The 24,671-nt window shown below is 45.4% G+C and overlaps 1 protein-coding gene across 1 annotated transcript in view; it reads right to left on the reverse strand.

Moving 5' to 3' along the window:
- Positions 1–24,671, reverse strand: part of ADAMTSL3 (ADAMTS like 3) — a 2,358,716-nt gene that overhangs the window by 17,969 nt on the left and 2,316,076 nt on the right. Inside the window, exon 29 of the mRNA XM_086958228.1 lies at positions 23,783–23,889. Within this exon, the coding sequence (XP_086814354.1) occupies positions 23,783–23,889 (107 nt within the window). The remainder of the gene's footprint in view (positions 1–23,782; positions 23,890–24,671) is intronic.

Genomic DNA, 24,671 nt, shown 5'->3' on the forward strand with positions numbered 1-24,671 from the left:
AATGCAATGTGTTGTATTTACGTGACTTAGATGTATTGATATTACAAATAACAATGGCTTTTACTTTTTAAAATAATTATTAATTAGTAAAAGTTATTGTAATTTTTAATGGCAATAGCTTAAACTTTTGTAAATAATTTTTGTGAAGATTATGTTCAGTGTATTTTATTGTGACGAAAATCCAAGAACAGAAGTGAAATATTAACATCTTTTTGTGACATTTGTAATAAAGCTTGAAACATTGAGTGAACATATTTGAACCACTTGTTGAATGGTTGCACAGATTGATGCTGTGGTGGAGCTGAGTGATGTTGTGGTGGCGACGAGTGATGCTGTGGCGTTCAGTGATGCTGTGGTAGCGCATAGTGATGTTGTGGTGCCCCTGAGTTATGCTGTGGTGGTGCTGAGTGATGCTGTGATAGATAGAGTGAGTGTGATAGATAGAGTGAGTACAATAGATATAGGGACTGAGAGCAATAGATAGATAGATAGTTAGGGCGCTAGATAGATAGAGAGATAGAGTCAGGGCGAGAGATAGATAGAGAGATAGAGTCAGGGCGATAGATAGATAGAGAGATAGAGTCAGGGCGAGAGATAGATAGAGAGATAGAGTCAGGGCGATAGATAGATAGAGAGAGTTAGGGCAATAGATAGAGAGATAGATAGACAGACAGACAGATAGACCGAGTGCGGGCGATAGACCGAGTGCGGGCGATAGACCAAGTGCGGGCGATAGACCGAGTGCGGGCGATAGACCAAGTGCGGGCGATAGACAGACAGACAGATGTTTGTGTGTGTGTGGTGTGTGTTTATGGTTGTGGTTGTGTGTGTGGTGTGTGTTTATTTTTGTGGTTGTGTGTTTGTGAATGTGGTTGTGTGTGTGGTTGTGCGTTGTTGTGTTTGTGTGTGGGGTTGTGTGTGTTGTGTTTGAGGTTGTATGTGGTTGTGTGTTGTGTTTGGGGTTGTGTGTTGTGTTTGGGGTTTTGTGTGTGGTTGCGTGTGGTTGTGTGTGTGGTTGTGTGTGTGTGGTTGTGTGTGTGATTGTGTGTGTGTGGTTGTGTGTGGGGGGTTGTGTGCGTGGTTGTATGTGTGGTTGTGGTTGTGTGTGGTTGTGGTTGGGTGTGGGGAGATGTGTGTGTGGGGGGGTGTGTGGAGTGTTGTTTGTGTGGAGGGTTCTGTGTGTGGGGTTGTGTGTGTGGGGTTGTGTGTGTGGTATGTGTGTGTGTGTCTGTGTGGGGTGTGTCTGTGTGGGGGTGTGTGGGGTTGTCTGTGTGGGGTTGTCTGTGTGGGGTATGTATGTGTGGGATGTGTGTGTGTGTGGGGTTGTGCGTGTGGAGGTTTTTGTGGGGGGTTGTGTGTGTGGGGGGAGTGTGTGTGTGGGGGGTTGTGTGTGTGGGGTTGTGTGGGGGGTTGTGTGTGTGGGGGGGCTTGTGTGTGTGGGGTTGTGTGTGTGGTATGTGTGTGTGTGTGTGGTACGTGTGTGTGTGGGGTTGTGTGTGTGAAATGTGTGTGTGGTATGCGTGTGTGTGTGTGTGTGTGTGGGGTGTGTCTGTGTGGGTGTGGGTGTGGGGGGGTGGGATTGTGTGTGTGGGGTTGTGTGTGTGCGGGGTTGTGTGTGTGGAGGTTTGTGTTGGGGGGTTGTGTGTGTGGGGGCAGTGTTTGTGTGTGTGGGGGGAGTGTCTGTGTGTGGGGGGTGTGTCTGTGTGTGTGGTTGTGTCTGTGTGGGGTTGTGTTTGTGTGGAGTTTGTGTGTGAAGTTTGTGTGTGGGGATGTGTGTGTGTGTGTGGGAGAGGTTTTGTGTTTGGGGGGATTGTGTGTGGGGGGTTGTGTGTGTTGGGTTGTGTGTGGGGGGTTGTGTGGGTGTGTGTGGGGGGATTTGTGTGTGGGGGGTGGTGTGTGTGTGGGGGTGTGTGTGGGTGATTGTGTGTGTGTGGGGTTGTTTGTGTGGGGGGAGTGTGAGGGGGAGGTGTTTGTGTGTGGGGGAGTGAGCTTGGCTAGCACAGGGCACAAGATGTAAACAGTAGGAAACCTGTCCTAACACATTTCCTAGAGCGACAAGACTGGTGATGGGACAGTCGTCGTCACGCACGCATGTAAAGAAGTAACCCCCATCCTGCCTCTGTGCGAGCCAAGTATTTTCATGGAATGACTCCCTCTTAATATGCCATCAGTTATTCAGTAAAAAACAAATGTTTATATGCATGTGTTTATGGTATTTGCATAACGCGAACCTCGCCAAAAGGCAGCATAGCAATTAGCAGAATAGCTTGTGAAACTATTGCGGTATCAGCATAAGACTTTTGAGGGAATTACAAAGAAACGGGAGGGGTATCGATCCCCGCGGGAGTCTGCTCTGGTGATTGGCTGGACCTTGCCTCAGTGCAATCCAACCCGGCGATAAGCACCTGGAGAGAGCAATTTGGCGTGCAGCCCACCAGCGAGAAAAATAAAAAAGGTCTCCAGCATTGGCGCTATTGGAGGAGGAATTCTATCAGCATTACCGCGCGAGAGCAGCAAAGGCATCCATCGCACCTGTAAAGATAACTTTTTTTGAGAGAAAAATACTAAATAGTATTTTGGATTCCAGATTTATTCACGCTCAACTTGTATGTTGCCATGAGCAGAACTATTTCTTTCGTGGTTCGGAACTGTGTTAGTTAGCCACAGGATCAGGAAAGATCTGGAAATGCGCCTAGGCTGACAGAAACAGATACCAGCACGAAGCAATGGGCACGGAGTGCATTATGGACGTACAGGCCCAATGTGGAAGTAAATAGGATGTCCTTCATTATGCTACCTGCAATAACAATATCGCCGGAGCCCTCGTGGGACCAGATCACAGGGCTCAAAGTGATCATTTAAACGGAGCGTTTCCCAAAACCATGGAACAGCGTGTTCGCTCCATTTTAGAGTAACCACTAGGTGGCGTGCCCCCCCCCCTTGGTAATGAAGACAGCAACGAATTGCGGTCTGGAATTCGTGCAGTCTGTGAGGTGACTTTGTGGTGTAAGAGGCTATTGTATTAGTGCTCAAACTGTACCTCTGAATTTTTTAAATACACCAAGTTCCTTCCGTCTAAGACTTCAGCAGTGCCCAGACTCCGGAATTCGAAGAGGCTGCTTGTGAAATCTTGCAGCAGGCAGCAGAACGCCAACCGGAAGTTCGGCAGCGTGATACCGGTCGTGGGGCGGGACATCCGCCTTCTACGTGAAGCCCGCTTCCACGGAGTGCCAGAGAGCAGCATTGGTGACGCGGGCGGGGCTCCCATGCCTGAGGGAGAGCCCCGCGGTGGCTGCCGAAGTCAGGAGTGGTGGTGATGCGGTGAGTGGGGTTTAGTTGTAAGGAGGGGGCGGGGGTGTGTGTGTGCAGATGGGGGTAGGGGGCTGCGGCGGGTGTATGTGTGCGTGTCTGTGTGTGTGCGTGTCTGTATGTGTGTGTGTGTGCGTGCAGGGAGATGGGGGGGCGGCAGCGTGTGTATGTGTGCGCGCGCCTGTGTGTGTGCAGGGGGTGGGGACTGGCTGTGTGTGTGTGTGCTGCACCGTGTTTGCATGCAGTGCGTCTGTGCAAGCGCGTCTGAGAGGCGCGCTCCCGCGGTGAAAACTGGAAATGGAAAAGCGCGTGGCACACTTGTGTCTTCATTCCCAGATACGGGCAACAATAGGTCTCGAGCAGACTCTGTCTGCTCGACCTAATAAAAGCAAAAGGCTCCAATCACAATGAGCTCTACCACACTCAAGAATATCCTACGAAGGGAAGAGAACTGTAAGCGTCACTGTGCTATCATGAATCAAAGGGTGCCTATCTACGCTCTCCATGTCCGTTATTAGGGGGAGCAAGGATGGCATTCAGCACAACCATTCTCCCTAGCAGCTTGCAAGATAGAAAGCCATTCTCTGCTCCGGCCCACGCAGGTAAGTGTGGGCAAGCAGATTAGACACTGGCTCTTGTGTGACTCCCAAAAAGTATGTAGAACACTCAGGGACTGGCAGGGACAAAAGGCCTGTGGACGTCCCCCATGGACCCTGACAAAGGCAGCAATGGGTGCGGGAGTGGAAACCAATAACAAAGAAAGACACAGTGTGAGGCAGCTTGTAGCAAAATACAAACAAAATGTATTGTCTCGTCGAGTGTGAGGCTCCTCATCAGTCAAGCATGCTTGAGGGTAAAGGAGTACCCCATTAATCAACACCAAAGGGCTAAAACGTTCTATATTTTGCTTTCTTGGTGCCCCAGGAAGAGCAGAAGCAACACCAACAAACAACAGAGGGGGGACCGTGGAGCTGCCAGGAGTGTGGCAGTCCCCACATGAGCCCCCTCCAAGTGTCCCCCAAGGACTACCTTAAGTCTCCCAGATGTATGACCCAGGAAGGTTTTTTTCACTCTATAAACCACTCTATAGTGTGTGATTTTGCACAAAGTCTCTGTAATTTCAATTTTAATGTTTTTACGACAATGACAAAGTTGACAGTCAATATTTATATCTTAATGAAGGTCATTGGTATGCTTTATTGGCAATCATAAGTGTAATAGTAAATCATTACATGTTTTATTGAAGGTCACTGAAATTGTTTGAAATGTTTTATTGACATTCACAAGGTTGACAGTGAAACATTACATGCTCTGAGTGTCATTGTAGGTTTAATAGTGTTGCATTAGGTTATGATGGCATATGCCTGCTTTTATGGGCTTCCAAGCAAAGCCAGTAGGCCTGCTCTTTGGTCATTACACCCCATTACCTTATGTCTAGTGTATGTGGGGGCATTATAGTTGTAGGTTTCAGAGCTCACCAGAGTTGTAAACTGTTTGTAGGGTGACACACTAGGTATTTCCAACTGCTGTCATGGGGGTATTTGTATTTGAATATATAGTATTGAGTAGCTTGTGCAATAAAGTGCTTTTTCTTTTTATAAGTAAAACATTGACTTGAGAATGAATTTATTGGAAGCTATTTGTTGCATGCCTGGATACTAACCTAAACCATCTCCCCTGTGTATGGCTTGGACTTCTGTAACTTGCTACCTTGAGAGAGTAAGTTGCTACAACAGAGCACCTCGTTCCTCGTGGATGGAAGGATGTAGACTTATTACTTGATAAGGACCCATATCGTTCACAACTAATAACCTGTTTTTCTAAAATGGTACAGAAGATTAATAACAGGAAATATCTAACTACATAGGTATGGCCAAATAGCAACTCAGAACAAGGGCTTTGTTAGATAGGTCAAAAGCTGCTGGGAAAGTTATAACCAGATGGTGTCATTGAGAGATAGAACATGGTGACAGTATAGGACATGTGAAAAGTGGATGCAAGAGCATTCCAGACCAAGAGCATTGAGTCTGGACTTGAAAAATGTCTATGAACAAAGAGTGAAGTGGGTGATGGAGCCGAAAGTTAGAGCATGAAGAAGAGGTAGGCTGACGGCAGTTTAAGTCATAATCGAAGTGGGAGGTCACATGGCCCAGTGCTACAAATATCTAAAGGCCTATCAGAAGCCAGTAATACTTTCCTGCAACAGACACTCCCTTAAATTAGCCAAACACAGCTCCCTAGTGTGCATTACCACAGAAGGCAGCACAAGGTAGAAGATCACTAGATCCGCTGTCCACACTACTCCGGACCAATAAGCATCAATCACCACTTACATAATGGATACCTTCTCAGGGCATTCCACTGTCCAGGTAGCCCCTGCTAACTCTCGACACTGACATAGGCAAACAGTGATGAGGACATAGCCTGTTTGTGCATGTTAATGCCCTCCTTCACAGCCACACACCACCAACAGAACAAACTCTCCCAACTTGTTGCAAAATGCACACAGTAGAGTTCTCTATTTACCAGACATTGCAGATATCATTACACAACACAACTTGAACCATAAAAAACAAGGCACAAATTTACTTCCATGCACACAAGGCATCCTCATCCCCAAAGACTACACAATCCAGTGCACAGATTACATAAAGGAAGAGGCCTCACCACCATCCACAAAAGCGTTTCACACTAAACACAAATTGAATCAGCAATACCCAAGTAATTTCAACTCCTTACCTATCCCTCTCACCATACCAAAGAGTTACCATTAACCTAAACTGCATGCACTGGACACTGCAAGGACTTTTGCAGAGGGAATCTCTGACCTCATTACCTCTAACTCAACACACCCACCAAACATTCCTTGGACATTTTAAGTGAACCAAGAACCATGAAACTTTGAGGTTCTGAAAACACACTCTTTTTCTCTTGGCACATCAAATAACATACCACATAACCTAGCCACTTCAAGGGCTTAATCATGTTGGAATTGCCTTCACTCCAATAAAATCGCTCCATTAACGTGGAATGGACTAGCCATCTTGCCATCTCCACCCTCTGTTACTCTACACAAACACATCAATTTAATCTAAATGATAAAAACAAACTCCAAGGGCTTGCTGGCTTTCCTCCTGCTTTCTGAAGTCTCAGGGACACAAAAGACTTCCTACAATCCTGCTGGTTTTGCTTGACTCTGCCATCTGCGAGTTCTATCCCTCCAGTACTGGGCCTCAGAAGTGGGTTTTTGCTGCTTTTCCTACATCAACATAGCAGCAACTTTGCACCGATCGGAACCTACGCATTGCCTTCAATGCCAAAGCAATGGCCCCTCGACGACAGTGACTCTCAACTGGCACGGCTCGATGCCAACGGACAGGGAAGCTCGACATCAACACTGTGCCTGCATCACAAAGGGTTTCGACCTTAAGCTTCCTTCTATGGCACGGATACGCACTGGCGCTTGACTCTATCCACAGATTGATGACAACGCGACGCCTCCTCGACTCCTTGCTTTGAGTCTTCGACATACATACTTTGCTCCATATAAGGTACTTTGTTAGCGGGACTGGTCTGAGTCCTATAGCCGGCCTGCTCTCCATCACAGTCGGCCTGAACTTTGGATTCACCCCGCTTTAGTGCAACCTCAAGTACTGTTTAGAGCTACTGATTTCTAAGCACTTTTTTTGGTTTATTCTTTAAAAATTCATAACTCTAGTTCAACTTATCAGATTTTTGTTGTGTGGTCTTGATTTTATCATAAAATGATTCTCTATGTTTCTAAACGTGTGTGGAGTATTTTCGAGGTGTATTCATTGTGTTACTGCATATGTGTGTGTGAGTTGCACAAATTCTTTACCTTTGCCTCTTAAGTTAAACCTGTCTGCTCTGTGCCAGACTACCAGAGGATGAGCACAGGTTATTTTAAAGTGTGTATCTAGTTTACGCTGACTATGATTGTGGTCCCTACTTTGACAGGGTAAAAACCTGTGCCAACTATAAAGACAACATTCTATCCACATTTATTGTGAACTCCCTCCATGCAGATTACTTAACTCTTATCCTTAACATAGTCAACACCTTCTTCAATCAAGAAACATACTCAGGTAACTTTAAAACAAGACAGATGAATGTGAAAATCCCCCTGTGAACCCAAACAATGTCTGACAAAAAGTAGCATATTGTCTGCATATAAGGAAAGTAATAGAGGGCCATATGTTAGTTGTAGCCCACAATGCTTGTGGTTATCTTGTAAGGTACGGACCAGCGGATCCATCGCAGCTGGTGCCTCAGAAGAAGGAAAAGCGTTGATGAGCACTCCATTTACCCGTAGGCCCGGTGTATAGAAGCTAAACCAGAGTCAGGAAGGGAGGGGGGATGCCAAGTTTACATAAGTCTGCATATAGAAAGGGGCAATCTAGTGAGTTGAATGCCTTTTTGGCATCCAACGGGGCAACTGCTGCAGGAGTGTTGAGGGAGACTTTATTTAATACAGAGAAATTTGTTCGGCGGTTCAGTGAAGTTGACTGATGGGTCACAAATCTGGACTGACTGATCTTGTAAGATGATCCGTTCCATCAATAAAGAAAGCGAGTTTTTTTGCTAGAATTTTATTATCTATGTTTAACAGCGAGAGGGGGCAGTTTGAAGTGCAGTGGCAAGGGTCGTTGCCTGGTTTTAAGGTCAGAACCAATTCCTGAAGCGTGGGCAGTAATTTGCTTGTGCTCAGTGCCTCATTTTATACTGTTAAGAGTACGGAACCAGCTGTTGTTTGAAAGCTTTGAAAAAGGCTCCTGTCAGCCCATCCCGTCTTGGTGCCTTGGTTCTGGCCAATGCAAAAACAACCATTGATGAACAGAATGCAGAGCAATGTCATACATTTACCCCAGTACAGAGATCTGGGCCTAAATCCATCTTTTTTTTGCTCGCCATGCCATTCTAGTTTGAACCGAGCCATATGCAAATTGGGTCTTGACCCTGTGCCTCATGGGAACATTCCAGCCCGAACTGCCAAGCCAGGTTGTCGCTGGACTAGAAGCAATCATCATAGGACCTGTTTCAGGGTTTCATCCCTCCTCAGCCAGGATAGCTTTATTCCAGTGGCATGAAGAGCACGGAACCCACGTCTGGGCATATCCATACCACTAGGCGTGACAAATGCAAAAACAACAGTTGATGGACAGAATGCAGAACAATGTCATACATTCACCCCAGTACAGAGTTCTGGGCCTAAATCCATAGTTTTTTTGCTCGCCATGCCATTTCAGTTTGAACCCAGCCATATGCAAATCAGTCTTGACTCTGTGCCTCATGGGAACAGTCCAGCCCAAACTGCCAAGCCAGGTCCTTTCTATAATGGAATGGAGTATCCTGGGACTGGTTTCAGGGTTTCACCCCTCTTCAGCCAGGATAGCTTGATTCCAGTGGCATGGCACCAGGACATCTAGTTACCTCCTCCAGCGTAATAGGTTTGCTTAAGAACTTCTGTTGAGAAGTCGATAGCTAAACCATAACGATCCCCTCAAGGCACGGGATAATCCTGGAGAGGTCTTCAGTGGTACGGGCTGCCTATAAGTTGTGATAATAACATTTGAACTCATGCAGGATATTTTCCCCTCGGCTGATGACTGTTTGTTCATCGGAGCAAAGATCCGCTAGATAGTCCTGTTGTCGGTCAGGACGTAGCAGATGTGCCAGTGTTTATCCAGGCCTCTCTCCCTCACCAAAGCGGCTGGCATTGACATATTTACCTATGTATAGAATCTCCCTGTTGGTTAGATCCCTGAATTCTGCTAAGAGGTCTGCATGTTGTTTTAGCTGAGTCATCTTTGTGTCTGCGGTAGCACATTCTAGATCCCACAGCTCATTCTCGACGTGCTGCAATTAATGTCCTGCAGGAAACCGATGTATTTTGAGATACATACCCCTCAAATATATGCTTTAAAGGGTTCCCAGAGGGTGCATGGGTAGATACCGTGCCAGTGTTGAGTGAAAAGGATTTTGTGATGGCGGTCAAGTGCTCGCTAAGGAGCACTGGATCTTGTAGGGTATCTCCTTGAAATCACCAGCTAAATGCAGCTGGGCACCCATATGGGATTTCTAATCTAAGTGTGACAGGACTGTGGTCTGATAGTGTATGGGGGAAGACTGAGATGCCATAGGGCGACACTTTTTGACAGGAATCAATCGTCCAGTTGGGTCCATATTGAATGGAGGATGATTAGAATGTGTGCCCGGATGTGTGTTGGTGGTGTGTGCAACAGATATCTATTAAGGAGTATGTGTCATTTATGTGTCGGAATGATCCTCTGGTGCATGGTTTGTCAGTGGGTTGGTACTGGTTGAGTCTGCCCGAAACAGTGTGGCATGTTGAGGTCACCCACCAAAAGTACATGGTCTGCTTCGAAACTGTCCATCCGGAATAGTAAGTCTTGGAAAAAGTCTGGGTCATCTTCATTAGGTGGATAAATATTTACAATTTCTGGTCAGCTAAGGTACCTTGGAGTACTGTGTAGCATCCGTTCGGGTGTGTATGGTGTGCATGTTGGATGAACGGGATACTTCCATAGATGAGTATACATGTGCCTGAGGAGTACGAGCTGTAGCAGGAGAAGTGGGAGCCTTATTGCTTAGCAAAGGTTTGGTCTTTTTGGGGGGTAGGTGCATTTCCTGTGGGAAAGCAATTTTAATAGTGTCTTTCTGTAGAAAAGAGAGCACCTGTTTGCCTTTTCGCGGATTGTTGATACCACAAATATTCCAGGTCATAACAGTGAGTTCAAGTCCCCTGGGCAAACTAGGTATCATAGGTGAGCTGGGATGGGAGCTGGTCTAACGGAGGGTGTTGTGTGACGGCTCGTGAGAAAAAGAGTGTGATACTTCACAAAACAAGAAAAGACAATTCAGTTACTAACTCAAATTAACAAAAACCCAACCCGCCACCCACACTAGATTAAACATCATCCAGTGAATCCTAGTCATATAAACAAAATATATAAACAAGAAAATTCCCAATATGAAATGGGTGGTGATCACCATGGGGGCGCAGCAGTCCACCAATCATGACAGCTTCTCTGAAAGTGAGGTTTCTGTATGGTATACATTCAAGCACTGGTTGGGAATGATTACGGACATCGAACGAGGACGGCAGTATGTAGAACATGTAAAGTCAAAGGGGTTAATTCTGTTAACGATGTGTAAATGCATCCCCCAGAGTCTGCGTAGTGTGAATCCCAGAGATCTGCATTCATGGGGAGGAATGTCTTGAGCGGTCTTTTCCTAGGTGTGGGGATGATGAACTCTGTACCAGTGGAGACTTTGCCCTGATCTCTTTGCAGAAAGCTGCCACATCTGCTGGTGTATCCATAATTTTTATGCAACTTTTATGTTCTGTTTGTAGGTGCACTGGGTACAGCATGGCATATTGAATGCCAAGTTTGCGTAGCGAGTTCTTGAAGTCAGTAAATTTAAGTCTGGGGTGAAGTCCGGAAATAACAAAACGTTGGCACCTTAATACCTGAAAGGGCCTGTTTCGGGTGCTAGCTGGAGGGCAGTGTCTCTGCCTCTGTTATTGAGCAGGCATGCTATGATGTATTGTGGTGGCGTGCCCCTGTTGGCCTCGGGCGAAGGGAGCGGTGTGCCCTTTCCATCACGAACGTGGTGGGAAAGCTGCATCTTTCAAAGAGTTTAGTTAGCAGTTGTTCAACAAATACCTCAGGGCGACCTCTGTTGGTTGCCTCTGCGATAACTGCTATGCGGATGGTATTCTGCCGTGATTAGCTTCAAGATCTTAATTTTTTATTGCTTGAGCACTCGCTCCATTTTTTTCATGTGTATCTGTGTTGTAGTGGTGGCGTCTTCCAGATCCGATATCCTCTTCTAAGCACCCCCTAGACGTATTCCGCAGTTGTCCAGACATTCACCTAGCCTGTCAATGCATCTATTGCACTTAATCCTGCTTTTGGTTCAGCCATGATTCTGGCCATGTTATCAGTGGTGGTTGTTTCTGGGCCATTATCCGTGGGCTTGCCCGTGTCTTAGTGCGCTCCTTGACTTTCCCGGGGCTTTGTGCGATCAAAAGTGAGTTGTCTTTGCTTGGGGTCTGTTCTGCCCATGGCATGGATGGAAAGTGCTGTGGTCGCCCCTTTAGGGCAGGTAGGGTAAAGTGGCGATGTTCAAGAGTTGGCGGCGCTCCTAGTGTTGCTTTCCCTGTCACAGTTTAATTGAGTAGGCCCTCATGGTCCCTTAATTGCAGTAGAGGCTGGGCTACAGCCACGCCAATGGCATTTTGTCACTAATAGGGTGGCAGCTGGGCATTTCTCCCTAGTGCCCTCGTGTTTTCATGAATTGCTCAAGGTGGGCTCCGAGGTGGTGACTTGTAATGGGGTAGGTGGCTCAGCTGTATTATTACCCCTCATACCTTTATGGTCTCTGAAGTATGGCCTCTGGGAAGCAGTAGCACCTTACTGTGGTGGCAGACAGCTCTGTGTCTTCATGGTGGGTGTTGCACTTGGGATGCACTCCTGTGCAGTGATTCATTGGGGGGGTTGTTTGTCTGCACGAGTGTGTGGGCATATGTGATTTACCGAACCGCTCCGAGTCCGATCTCAGCATGTCTCCCACGGGGCATTCGGCGGTGCCCAGCTACCACGTTTCAAGTTCTCAACACATCGGGGCTTCAGCAGGGCGTCATCGTTGCATACCTAGCATTGTGACGCGGTTACACACCTCTGTGTGTCCTCAGTCCAGCGACAGCGATCCCGTTTTCCTCTGGCCATGCGTCAGATTACTACAACCGTGATCCACGCTCCCTAGTAGTCTCTCTTTAATGGCTGTGTCTCCCTGATAAGAGAGGGTCCCTTATATCACTACGCAGCCAACGTCTACCTCACCAGAGTGGCAGGAGGGCACTGCTCAGAGGAGATGTGGCTTGGATGGTGGCGTCAGTTCCAACAGGATTAGGCAATTCCAGCCTCAGGTTCGCCCATTGCCCCTGTCACTGCGGGGTCTCCGATGCGTGTTGGGCGCACTCTCTCCCTCCTTGAGGCTTATTGTGGCAGGTTTACTCCCCTCCTGGTTCTCTGGGTTTCCGGGCTTCTAGAGTTCTTCCTATGCATATTGCAGCCCTCAGGGTGTGGTATGGGAGATGTTTGACGGGGTTGCAGACTGATTTGAGCCGCTGTTGTTGGAGCTTCGAGGAGATACTGCCATCTTGGTGAACGTCTTGACAATGCCCCCTAAGTGTTTATTCTTTAAAAATTAATATTTCCGGTTTCCTACATTTAATTTTTGTCATTTATTTGTTCATAAAAATATAATCTATTTTTATAAATTGGAGTTGGATTTTTATTGTATGTTGTGTCTTACTTTTTTAATGCATTGGTATTTTTGAATGATTTACACATGTCTCCTAAATTAAGCTTGCCTGCTCGTTGCTAGATACCAGGGGTTGAGCAAGGGATTCATTTATTGAGACCCTAACGCAGAGGTCCTCAAACTTTTTGATGCAGAGACCCCCTTGTAAAACCTTTTTAGGGGTAAGGACCCCCTTTCGACAAAAGTTTCTAGAAACTGGTACTCCTCATCATCAACTTTTGACAACCATAAATGCGCCTGCTAGACCTCATCACATCCATCCATCCATCATTCATCCACCCACACTTTCACACATCCATCCATCCTTTCATCCTTCCATCCGTCCATCCATCCATCCATCCTTCATCCATCCACCCTTTCATCTTTCCATCCATACATCCATCCTTTACCCATCCACCCTTCCAACCATCCACCCATCATTCAACCACCCACCCTTTCACACATCCATCCATCATTCATCCATGCAACCTTTTATCCATCCATACATCCATCCACCCTTTCATCCTCCCATCCTCCCATCCTCCCATCCATACATCCATCCTTCATCCATCCACCCTTTCATCCATACATCCATCCACCCACCCACCTTTTCATCCATCCATCCACCCATCATTCATCCCCCCACCTTTTCACAAATCCATCCATGCATCATTCATCCATGCAACCTTTTATCCATCCATACATCCATCCATCCTTCATTCGTCCACCCTTACATCCTTCCATCCATCTACCCTTTCCTCCATCCATCCATCCTTCATCCGTCCACTCTTTTATCCTTACATCCATACATCTATCCTTCATCCATCTATCCTTCACCCATCCACCCTTTCATCCTTACATCCATCCATCCATCCTTCATCCATCCACCCTTTCATCCTTCCATCCATACATCCATCCTTTACCCTTCCACCCTTCCATCCATCCACCCATCATTCATCCACCCACCTTCTCACACACCCATCCATCATTCATCCATGCAACCTTTTATCCATCCATACATCCATCCACCCTTTCATCCTCCCATCCATACATCCCTCCTTATCCATGCACCCTTTCATCCATCTACCCACCCAGCCTTTCCTCCATCCATCCACCCATCATTCATCCCCCCACCTTTTCACACATCCATCCATGCATCATTCATCCATGCAACCTTTTATCCATCCATACAGCCATCCTTCATCCATCCACCCTTTCACCCATCCATCCATCATTCATTCACCCATCTTTTCACACATCCATCCATCCATCATTCATCCATGCAACCTTTTATCCATCCATACATCCTTCATCCATCTACCCTTTCATCCTTCCATCCATCCACCCTTTCATCCATACATTATTTCATCCATCCATCCACCCTTTCATCCATCCATTCATCTATCATCCACCCACCTTTTCACACATCCATCCATCCTTCATCCTTACAGCCATACATCCACCCATCATTCATCCATCCACCTTTTCTGTGCCTCTCTCATGGGGGTGGGGGGTGGGGGGTTGGGTCAGTATCTCTCTGGTCTTCTTCCTTCCTGGTCTACTTGTTAATGAGGATTTGATGTTTTTCACACTTCGGTGTGAATTAGGCCTCCGCCGTGAGCACCCTCGATCAGCCCAACGCCAGGAATTGCATGCCCCTGACAGAATCTGCGACCCCCTTCCAAGGACTCCCCCCCCCCCCCTGGGGGCCGCGCCCCACAGATTGAAGACCTCTGCCCTAACGGAACCTTTCATTGTGTTTTTGGCCCCATTACTAGTGATAAGTAACTACTTACCACTACTAATAATCTACTTTCCAAAAGCCTTCTGAAATATTACTGCACTATGCAGAGTTACTACATGGAGCACCCATATTCCATCCCCTGGCAAGCATTTTCAAATGCAGCAAATCCATCATATGGGTACATTTTCCAGATGTCATAAGTGCAATTAGAAAACCAAAAATTACTCAATCCTAATTCTTTCCAACATGTAATTTCATTTCAAATACTGTGTTTTCTGCACATGCTCGAAGAAAAAAATATGTGCATTGGGGCTGTGGGACGTTTCCGTGGAATAGGAAGAGGCAAAACCTGACTGCAGAGCGGATGAAAAGAATGATAGTTGAGAATGCTTAAGAGCTGGTGAAGGGTAATGCGTTTCATGGGGGTGAAGATGAAGACTCACTGGAACATAACTTTGAACCAAGGAAAAATATCATTATGCATACATGAGTAAGGGAAGAGCCTAGATGAAAAGGAAAGGCCAAAGAGGGCAGCGAGGTAATGAAAGAGAAGAAAGTAGAGAGACATGAGATGCAAGCAAGGGTCAGAGGGAGCAGTAGTGGCATTAGATCTTTCTTAAAAAAAGAAGAGAGCTCAGTGTTAGAGAAGGGAGTAAATGCATAAAAATACATAAGGAAGGAAGCTGCTAAAGGAAATCAAGGATACATTGTGATGGTCTTATTCGAAGGCAGGAAAACGAGGTTTAAGTAGAGTGTTAAGTCTTACAAAGGGACACAGGGGGAGTGGGATTGAGAAAAGTTTGAAATAGGTTTCCTTGCTGGAATGACGAGTGGAAATGTAAATAGCTTTACGGATGAAAATATGAGTGTAATTAATGTGGGAATTTGTTTTATTCTAGATACATTCAGCCTAATGAAAGACGAGTTTAAGAGAATTTGAGAGCTGCAGGGTATCGTTCTCTTCCTGTTCAATTCTTTTCTTCCCCTCTTCCCCCTTTTTTTCCCCGTTTGATGACATTAATGTGTCACACTTTCTTGATATACTAACCAGAGACTATCATGGCAATATGTTTGGAGTGATTATGATGCTTTCTGTGCAAAAGTCATGTAATTTGTATGTGCTTTTAATGTTTTGAACGTTTCGGAATTAATGTTGTGTAATGTGTCTTGCTTGTTTGTTTTTAGAATTTTAGAATTCATGTATTCACAACTTAATTACATTTTTTTAATCTAAGAATAAAATACATATTTTAAGTGTCCTGAAAAAGGTGGTTTCCATTATAGTTAATCCACGAAGCACGTCGACAAGCATAACAAGGCCATTTCTTGTCACATCTGGTCATAGAAATCTTCCAAATATGTAAAGATTGAATACCTGAAGATGCTTGTAATAAAGTGACAAACATATGTATTTTTATACGCAACTTTTTCAACTCTATTATTAAAGGAGTTGGTATGCTTGTGTCCTATGTCTTGCATAAATCTTTGAGCATGCAAGTTATGAGTCATATGTGATTATAACATATAGTTTTGTATTTTTGTTGTTTGAGGCTTTTTTGCACAGGTTGCACTTGAGTCTGTCCTGTATTTGCCTAGTGTAATTCTAATTTCTTTCCCTGGAGAATGTAGCGCATACACAACTATGATTGGAGAGCCAATGGAGAATAATCCTTTGGAAGACAGAAGAAACAGCAATTGCAGGTACATTTATTCCTCAGAGTGAATGAGTGACTGAAGAATTGGAATTAGAGATGTTAAGTGGTGAGAAAAGAAAGACTAAGCAAAAGAGAATACAGAGGAAAGAGTCAAGTCATCCAAAATTGGGAAGAAATAAGAGTATAGTGGTTATAGTTAAGAACAGGAACTTTCTATTTATTAGTTTACCAGAACATTTTGTATATACCATTGATTTTAACAGTGAGCAAACTATATTTAATTCCTATGTGTTGTTGACACAAATATCTCATTTGATGGTTGATTCTACTCTGGATGCTGCTGTGTAATATCTTGAATTATGTTTTGAATTGTGTTTTGCTGTATCTTGCATCTCCCATCAAAAGTCACGCAGCCTGACCAATCTAGCTAATGGTGATTCAGAGTACTAAATATGCACATGGTTCATCTCTGTTTCTGAATAAGCTGTACCGTAGCACGGAGGCAGATCAGATACAGTATAAGAAGCTTAACATTCTTTCCTCGACCACTTGGCAAATAAGATTTTCACATCAAATAGGTAATGTACTCAGTAAAATAATATACTCTGTTGTCAGATATTGTGAACTGAATAATACCTAAACACATTAGGCCTGATTCACAAACTGCATTTTGAAGTAAGTAAAGTAAGTACTACATTAGTACTACTCACTTACTTACTTCAAAATGCAATTCTCAAGTCTACAAGTGTAAATCTCCACCTCCCAATCCACCTTTCCTATCATTTTTATGGGGAGATACTCAAACATGGAAGTTTTGTGGGAGTGGTTGAAAATAGGACCTGCGTACTAAAAAATAGACGAGATTTCGGGATGAGTTTGGAGGGACCACGGGTCGTTTAGGGGATTTTATGGAGGACATACACACACCCACAAAAGAATAAGCCCACTGCTATTCAACATCTGTACTTCTAAAGTAAGTATGGCCAAAACAGTAGTAAATGTACTCCAGCTCAGACCTGGAGTGAGTTCCTTACTACACCTGGCCAGCTAATGTTACTTCAACACACTCCCATAGAAAATAATGGTGGTAAGGGCTTAATATAAATCCCATAAGCTAGAGAAGTCGGCCTCGAAGCTGCAGAACCAGATTTGAGTCTCGGCAGGGACACTCAAAATCCGGTGATTCCAGGCATATCACGTAATCTTCCTGTGCCTAACAAAAGGAATGTGTCCGCCTGTAACCCAACTGGTGCCCATGTCAAGTGCTCTGATACCTTTGTGTGGAGGTCGCGCTATATAAAACTCCCCGAAAAATAGAATAAAAAAAATAATGGTAAATTAAATTATATTAATTAAGAAAAAATATAAATACATTTAATATTAATGTTAAGAACATATCTTGAATTAAAACGTATATATTATTTTGTTTTAAAATACTTTAATAAACATTTTTGAATTTAAAAATTACTGAAACATAACTTTAGTTTAAAATATATTTAAATACTTTAAATTTCTTGACCTGGGGTCCATGGACCCTTGTAGACCCAAAACACCTGCTTAGGGGGTTCAGAAAATTGAATAATATTAGCAGATTAATAAAGAAGTTATACATAAAAATGCAGAATTACACATTGAATATATTAAAATGCTCTGCAAATGTGAAGGAACCTTAAGTTGGAGACAAAAATTAAGTTGATATCCTTATCATGTTTCATGGGAGCAGCGCAAATACAGCAAGTGGAATCTAGTATGGATGATTGGTAACCTGAAATGAAGCACTGGTGTGTTGGACAAGAATGAGCATGCATTGGATCACCTAGTTCCTCACCGGAAGAACTCAGAGAGTCCGCCTCCCACATTCAAGTCTGAGGCCACTGAAGTCATCTGCGGCGTACCACAAGGTTCTTCACTCAGCCCCACCCTCTTCAACGTATACATGAGCCCCCTCGCGGTCATCGCACGCCAACACAACCTCAACATCATCTCCTACGCCGATGACACTCAACTGATCCTATCTCTCACCAGAGACCCTAACACTGCCAAAACCAACCTGCATGAAGGAATGAAAGAAGTAGCTGACTGGATGAAACACAGCCGTCTGAAACTGAACTCAGACAAAACAGAAGTCCTCATCCTAGGCACTACCCCCTCCGCCTGGGATGACTCTTGGTGGCCAGAGGCCCTTGGAAAAGCACCCATCCCGACGGACCACGCACGGAACCTAGGCGTCATCCTGGATTCCTCACTCTCGATGAACAGGCAAGTCAACGCCGTTTCTTCATCTTGCTTCAACATTCTTCGCATGCTCAAAAAAACATTTCGTTGGATCCCCACCGAATCTAGAAAAACGGTCACCCACGCTCTGGTCACTAGCCGACTGGACTACGGAAACACCCTCTACGCCGGTACCACCGCAAAACTCCAGAAAAAACTCCAACGCATCCAGAACGCTTCAGCCAGGCTCATATTAGACATCCCGCGTAAAGAACACATCTCTGGTCACCTGAAAAACCTCCACTGGCTCCCCGTCAATAAGAGAATTACTTTCCGGCTCCTAACCCACGCACACAAAGCACTCTACGAAATCGGACCCGAATGCCTCAACACACGACTGTCCTTCTACACCCCCTCCCGCCAGCTACGATCCTCCAACCAAGCCCTTGCCACTGTACCTCGCATCAACAAAACCACCATGGGAGGTAGATCCTTCTCCTACCTGGCAGCTAAAACCTGGAACTCACTTCCCACTCACCTTCGCCTTACTCAGAACCACCTAGCATTCAGAAAGCAACTTAAAACGTGGATATTTGACAAGTAATTCCCCACCCTTCTTCAAGCGCCTTGAGACCCTCTGGGTATGTAGCGCGCTATATAAATTTATTGACTTGACTTGACTTGACCCACCAGATTATGATGCTACAGCCGTATATGCGGTCATAAGAATCAGTTTTTCTATTGTGTCTTGCGCTGTGGCCCGGAAAAGCACATCTTGTAATAGAAAAAGGGATATTTTTTAAAATCCATGCAACTTGTACCAGGCACCATGCGATACACGGTGCATAGATATTTGGGGGGGGGGCACCACATGTGGCCCCCAGGCCACATAGAAGAGACCCACAGGGGACAGGGGCCCTGCTAGTGCCCCCCAAAGTCCCTTTTCAACAGCCTTTCCATGGCGGTGGGACTGCCATGAAAAGGCTGTGAGAAATGAACATTGTGATCGCTACAGCCGGGCATGTGCAGGCACCACCCCATTGCCTTACTCAAGAAACCCAAGGCGGACCCCAAGGACCTCAAGAACGTCCGACCCATCTCCCTGCTTCCATTACCGGGAAAGGTCACCGAGAAAATTGTCAACAAACAACTGTCCTGCTACCTGGAGGAGAACAACATCTTGGACCCATCCCAGTCCAGTTTCCGCAGCAACCACAGCACCAAAACTGCCCTCATCTCCGCCACCGATGACATCAGGACTCTGCGTGACAACGAGGAAACAGCAGCCCTCATCCTCCTGGACCTGTCAGCTGCCTTTGACACGGTCTGCCACAACACACTACGAACACGCTTACACGACCCCAGAATCCAAGAGAAGGCCCTGGACTGGACCACATCGTTCCTCTCTGGCAGAACTCAGAGCGTCCACCTCCCCCCCTTCTGCTCCAAAGCCACTGAGATCATCTGCGGCGTACCCCAGGGCTCTTCCCTCAGCCTGACGCTGTTCAACATCTACATGGCACGCCTCACCCACGTCGCCCGACACATGACCGCAACATCATCTCCTACGCCGACGACACCCAGCTGATCATCTCCCTCATCAAAGACCCTCACACCGCCAAAACTAACCTCCACAAAGGAATGAAGGACATCGCTGAATGGATGATGAACAGCGGACTGAAGCTGAACTCAGATAAGATGAAGGTTTTTATCCTCTGCCCCACCACCTCAGCCTGGGAAGACTCCTGGTGGGCGAAAACACTGGGGACAGCACCGAAACCCACCGACCACGCACGCAACCTAGGGTCATCCTCGACGCCACCCTCTCCATGACTAAGCAGGTCAACACTGTCTCCTCATCCTCCTTCAACACCCTCCGAATGCTCTGCAGGATCTTCAAGTGGATCCCCACCGAAACGAGAAAAACAGTCAAACAGGCTCTTGTCACCAGCAGGCTGGACTACGGAAATGCCCTCTATGAAGGAACATCGGCCAAGCTGTAGACGGCTGCAACGCATCCAGAACGCCTCGGCACGCCTGAACCTTGACATCCCCCGCCGCAGTCACATCACCCCCCACCTGAGAGACCTGCACTGGCTCCCCGTCCACAAGAGGGTCACCTTCAAGCTCCTCCTCCACGCGCGCAAAGCTCTCCACAACACCCGCCCAGCATACCTCAACAGACGACTCAGTTTCTACACTCCCAGCCGCCAGCACCGGCCGCAGGCCTCTCCCTCACCACAGTCCCTTGCATCCGAAGAACGACCACCGGCGGCAGATCCTTTTCCCACCTCGCCGCCAAGACCTGGAACACCCTAACCACAAATCTACGGTGACCCAAGACCTACTATTCTTCAGAATACTCCTCAAGACCTGGCTCTTCTATCAGTAGCAGCACCCCTCCCCCCTGCACCTTGAGACCCTAACGTGTATGTAGTGCGCTTTATAAGTGTCTTGATTGATTGATTAATTGTAGGGATTACGGTCCAACTGCCGCCCTGATGGGCTGCTTGAGCCTGTAGGGAGCAGAGGTCTGTCCCCCTGACCACTGCAGTCCAATCGATTGCATCGTAATGTAGCATTCGGACAGCTATCCTGAATGACGACCTGTCAGTGTGGTCCCACTGACATAATAAGGCCCTACATGTCGAAAGCTTCCAACCTTCCCATTAAAAGTTTGTTTTTTGCTTTTTTTGATAACGAAATAAATTGTTTCTGAATTTGTGTATATGTTTGATGTAGAATGTTTTTGTCTTTTTGTGTGTTGTTTTTAGGTTCAAATCATAGAAATTGCTTAGATGGGATCTCTGGCTTTCAGTCGTAATTTTGTGGTCATCAAAGAACCACTGTACTACACACATAAATCTGTTTGCACCTTCTTGATGTCTTGTGTCAAGCACATATGAAAAGAGATGGAAAGTCAACTTGTTTAGTTTTTGTCCTATAATGAATCAAACAAATCCTTTCATATGTCCAAAACAGCAATATCAATTGATCTTATAGAGATGATGGGTGAGCAAATTGGTCTGACCTCTTTGTTGGTGCTGCTACGTTATGACAGGGACGTCCCTAAGACTTCCTGGTGACTAGTTGCCACTGGATTGCTACTAGCGTGGCGTAGGATAGAGATGTGCTGGGCTCGAGGGCCGCTCCTAACTCTGCAGGACTGGCATGTGCACATAACATATTGTCAAACGCAGTCGGATACTTATCACAAACTGCTACGGGCCAGCAGCAGTCTGACGGATATATGGGGGCCCTATCAGGATTTTCTGGCTCGTCCTAGTGTGGTGGAAGCTGCAGAAACAAGGGAAGGTGAATTAGCAGACTTGTAAGCGAGTTCACAAAAGGCGGCATGGAACGTCAGCGTTATTTAGTGTGTGCCCAATTCTGAGTGCATTTTAGCTTATGAAGGCGTTGCATAATGTGGCAGGGCATACTACTCTGCTCTGCTATGTGGCGGATTGTGTATTAATCCTGCTTAGAGAACTGTGAAGGCGAATGTGGGAGCTGGGTAGAAGAATGTCTATGCCATCTATGGGGGCCGATTACGATGTGGTTTGGAAGGCCTCCTAAAGGCATTTGCCCTGTCTGAATCAGATCGGGAACATGTCTTTCTGACTGAATCAGAAAGGTTTCTGACCGACCGATTATGATGTGAGTTAGGCATTAGGAATATTCTAATCTGAACCTGATGGCATTTGGAATGACCTAGCCGTACAGAGCAGACTCGTACGACTCTATGTGACGCATTTCCGAATGCCTGATTACGAAGCTGGATTCGGACAGCCTTTCCGAATCGTGCCGTCCAACTTGAATCGGCAGTCGGAAGCAGACTTTGAGGGCCTGTAGCGGACCCCTGCATCCAGAGCCTTCTTAAGCGGGCCCGTGGGGGTACCCATGGGTCCCCCTTACCAGCCATGCATAGTGTGGCAGGCACCAGGGGGGTGCCCGCCACAGGGTGCCCTATTTTCCCTAGCTACCCCTTTCTTCAATAGGATTCTATGCATTCAGTCGGAACATAGGCTCCCATTGAAGTCAATCAATCAATCAAAAATAGTTTTTTCGGCAACTCAATGCCATAAAAGTGTACATTTTATCGACAAATTTTAAACACCCTTTTTTTTTATAGAATTTGGGCTAAAACATTCTTAACATCAGTCAGAGGGCCATGTTCTAAATAATTAATAAGGCAAAAAGCATCATGTAAAGTGCAAAGTGCCAAAATCAGATACAATCAAATACAATAGACAGATATGTCAAAACCCCAGTGTTGACACGAAATGGACCCTAGAATAAAAACAGATAAAGGCTAATAACGGTTAAAATATAAAAAAAAATCCTGCACCTAATAGCTCCTGTTAAAAAGCTTTCAACCCAGAAACAGACCATGGGGGAAGATAACATTTGGAGGTACAGTAGGGCGGGCCTGACTTGGGTAAAATGACAGTCTCTGAGTATTGGAAATACAAACCTCTTGCATATTAAAACATAATAATCACAGAAAAAAGTCAAATGAAGAGTATCTTGCTCAGAGAAATTGTCATAAGGACAAGGTTTTGAAACACCTGGGGGAACAGCCAAAAGCCAGGGGACCAATTGCATTGTAGTTAATGGGAGTCCGGCGGAATCATATCTGGAAGCTCCTGGATGCATCGTAATCGGTCAGTCGGACTCTCCCTATCAGAGTTGGTTAGAAACCATTGCCAAACCGATACGCTCAGACTGATTTCCGAACCACATCGTAATCGGGTCCTATATTGTTGGGCTCCACAATTGCCTTTTGTGCCCCTGAATCAATGCCTTGTTACATCAGCTTCAGTTCTATCTGTGCAATATCGGTCTGTACCATGCCTATGAATCACATGCCATTATTCTATGTCTGGTTGTCTAAAAATTAAAATAAAGTTAAAAAAACTAAACAAAAAACAGCAGTACCAATTCACAAAAGTGGGTTGGAGTTCCTTCCCAAAGAAATGGCTCGGTTTCTAATTTTCTGCACATTACACTTCCTGGTGTCTATGCATCAGTAACTGTCATCCGCAATCCCTTGCACTAATGCAGATAATGGTTCAATGACGAGACAGTCGTCAAAATGCAGCTCATTTGGCTGGCAGTGATGGGACTGATAGAATTAATTTGATTTGAAACTGAAAGGACCATTAAAATATGGCAGCCTGAGCTACTAAACGAAAAGGTCTTTCACAGTTTCTGAAATGGCCCCTGAAGCAGTATACTTCCAAACCGTCTCTATTTTGGTGGCAGGTTTCTTTTCCCAGACAAAGGATTCGTTTATGTTATTCTTCTGTAATATTCCAGTTATAGAAGAGTAATATTCTAAACAAAGCATTTGCAAGTAACATTATCAGTAATGGTTTCTTCATTCAGTCCTGAAGAACATCATTAAAGTTAGATACAATGAATAGCATGCCATGCTTTATATTTGCTATTTACTTGTAAGGAAAGTCACCCTCTGAACACAGTTTCTTTCAGCAAGACTAATCGGTACCTGTTCTCTTGGCAATATGAGTCTGGCGCCACAGTCCCATTGTAATGCTGACATTGTATGTGACGATGCTGCAAACCGAGTGCTTGACCCACACATCGATTGGAACACTAAAAAGAAAAGAAAACATCATAGTAAGTTTCGCTCTGAACATTACACATATCTATGAAGAAATCATACACTTGCTCTGCTGGTATAGGCTTCATCTGGGAGGAAAAACGTTTGCTCATTGTGTATTTGAGGAAGGCTTTCACATCCACCGGATTTTGTTCCTGTTTCATGTCTAAACGTGTCTCTCTGTTGCTGCACATGTTGCTTTTCTGAATGTAAGGGAAGCTTGTACTCATGTTCTTTCTTTGAGTAAGATTGAACTGCTGCTGCCTACACAGTAGCTGTTTTGTGTGGTCAAGAAAGACCACTTTTGTGTGTCATTAAATAACAGTAAGGTTTTACTGACTTCTAACATAAGATTTCATTTGAATAGAGATTTGGGGTCAGATTTATCACAGAACTGTACTAAAGTCAGATTGTGTGGCCCTGCGTTGCTTGGTAAATCTGGAGTACCGCAAGGCAGCGTAAGTCGCAAGTTACTCTGCCTTGGTAGGGTGTTCCATGGGTGCAGCGTGGGTGTTCCCATGCATCTACCCATGGATTTTGGTGCATTCCCAGATTTACCAAGACTGGTAAACTTGGCAATGCATCAAAATTCTATGCCTTCCTAGGGGAGACACAACAAAGAGAAATAGCTTTATTTCTACTTGTTGTTTCCTCTGTTATTTCATTCTTCAGCACACTTAGAAAAAGGAAAAAGCTTTTCAGGATTGTTTTTAAGTAGGAAGATGACCCTTCCTGTACAAAAACAATCCTGCATCCAATGCAGGCACCCTTGCAC

The sequence above is a fragment of the Lissotriton vulgaris genome, chromosome 2_1 (assembly GCF_964263255.1).
Source record: "Lissotriton vulgaris chromosome 2_1, aLisVul1.2, whole genome shotgun sequence".
In the NCBI taxonomy this organism is placed as follows: Eukaryota; Metazoa; Chordata; class Amphibia; order Caudata; family Salamandridae; genus Lissotriton; species Lissotriton vulgaris.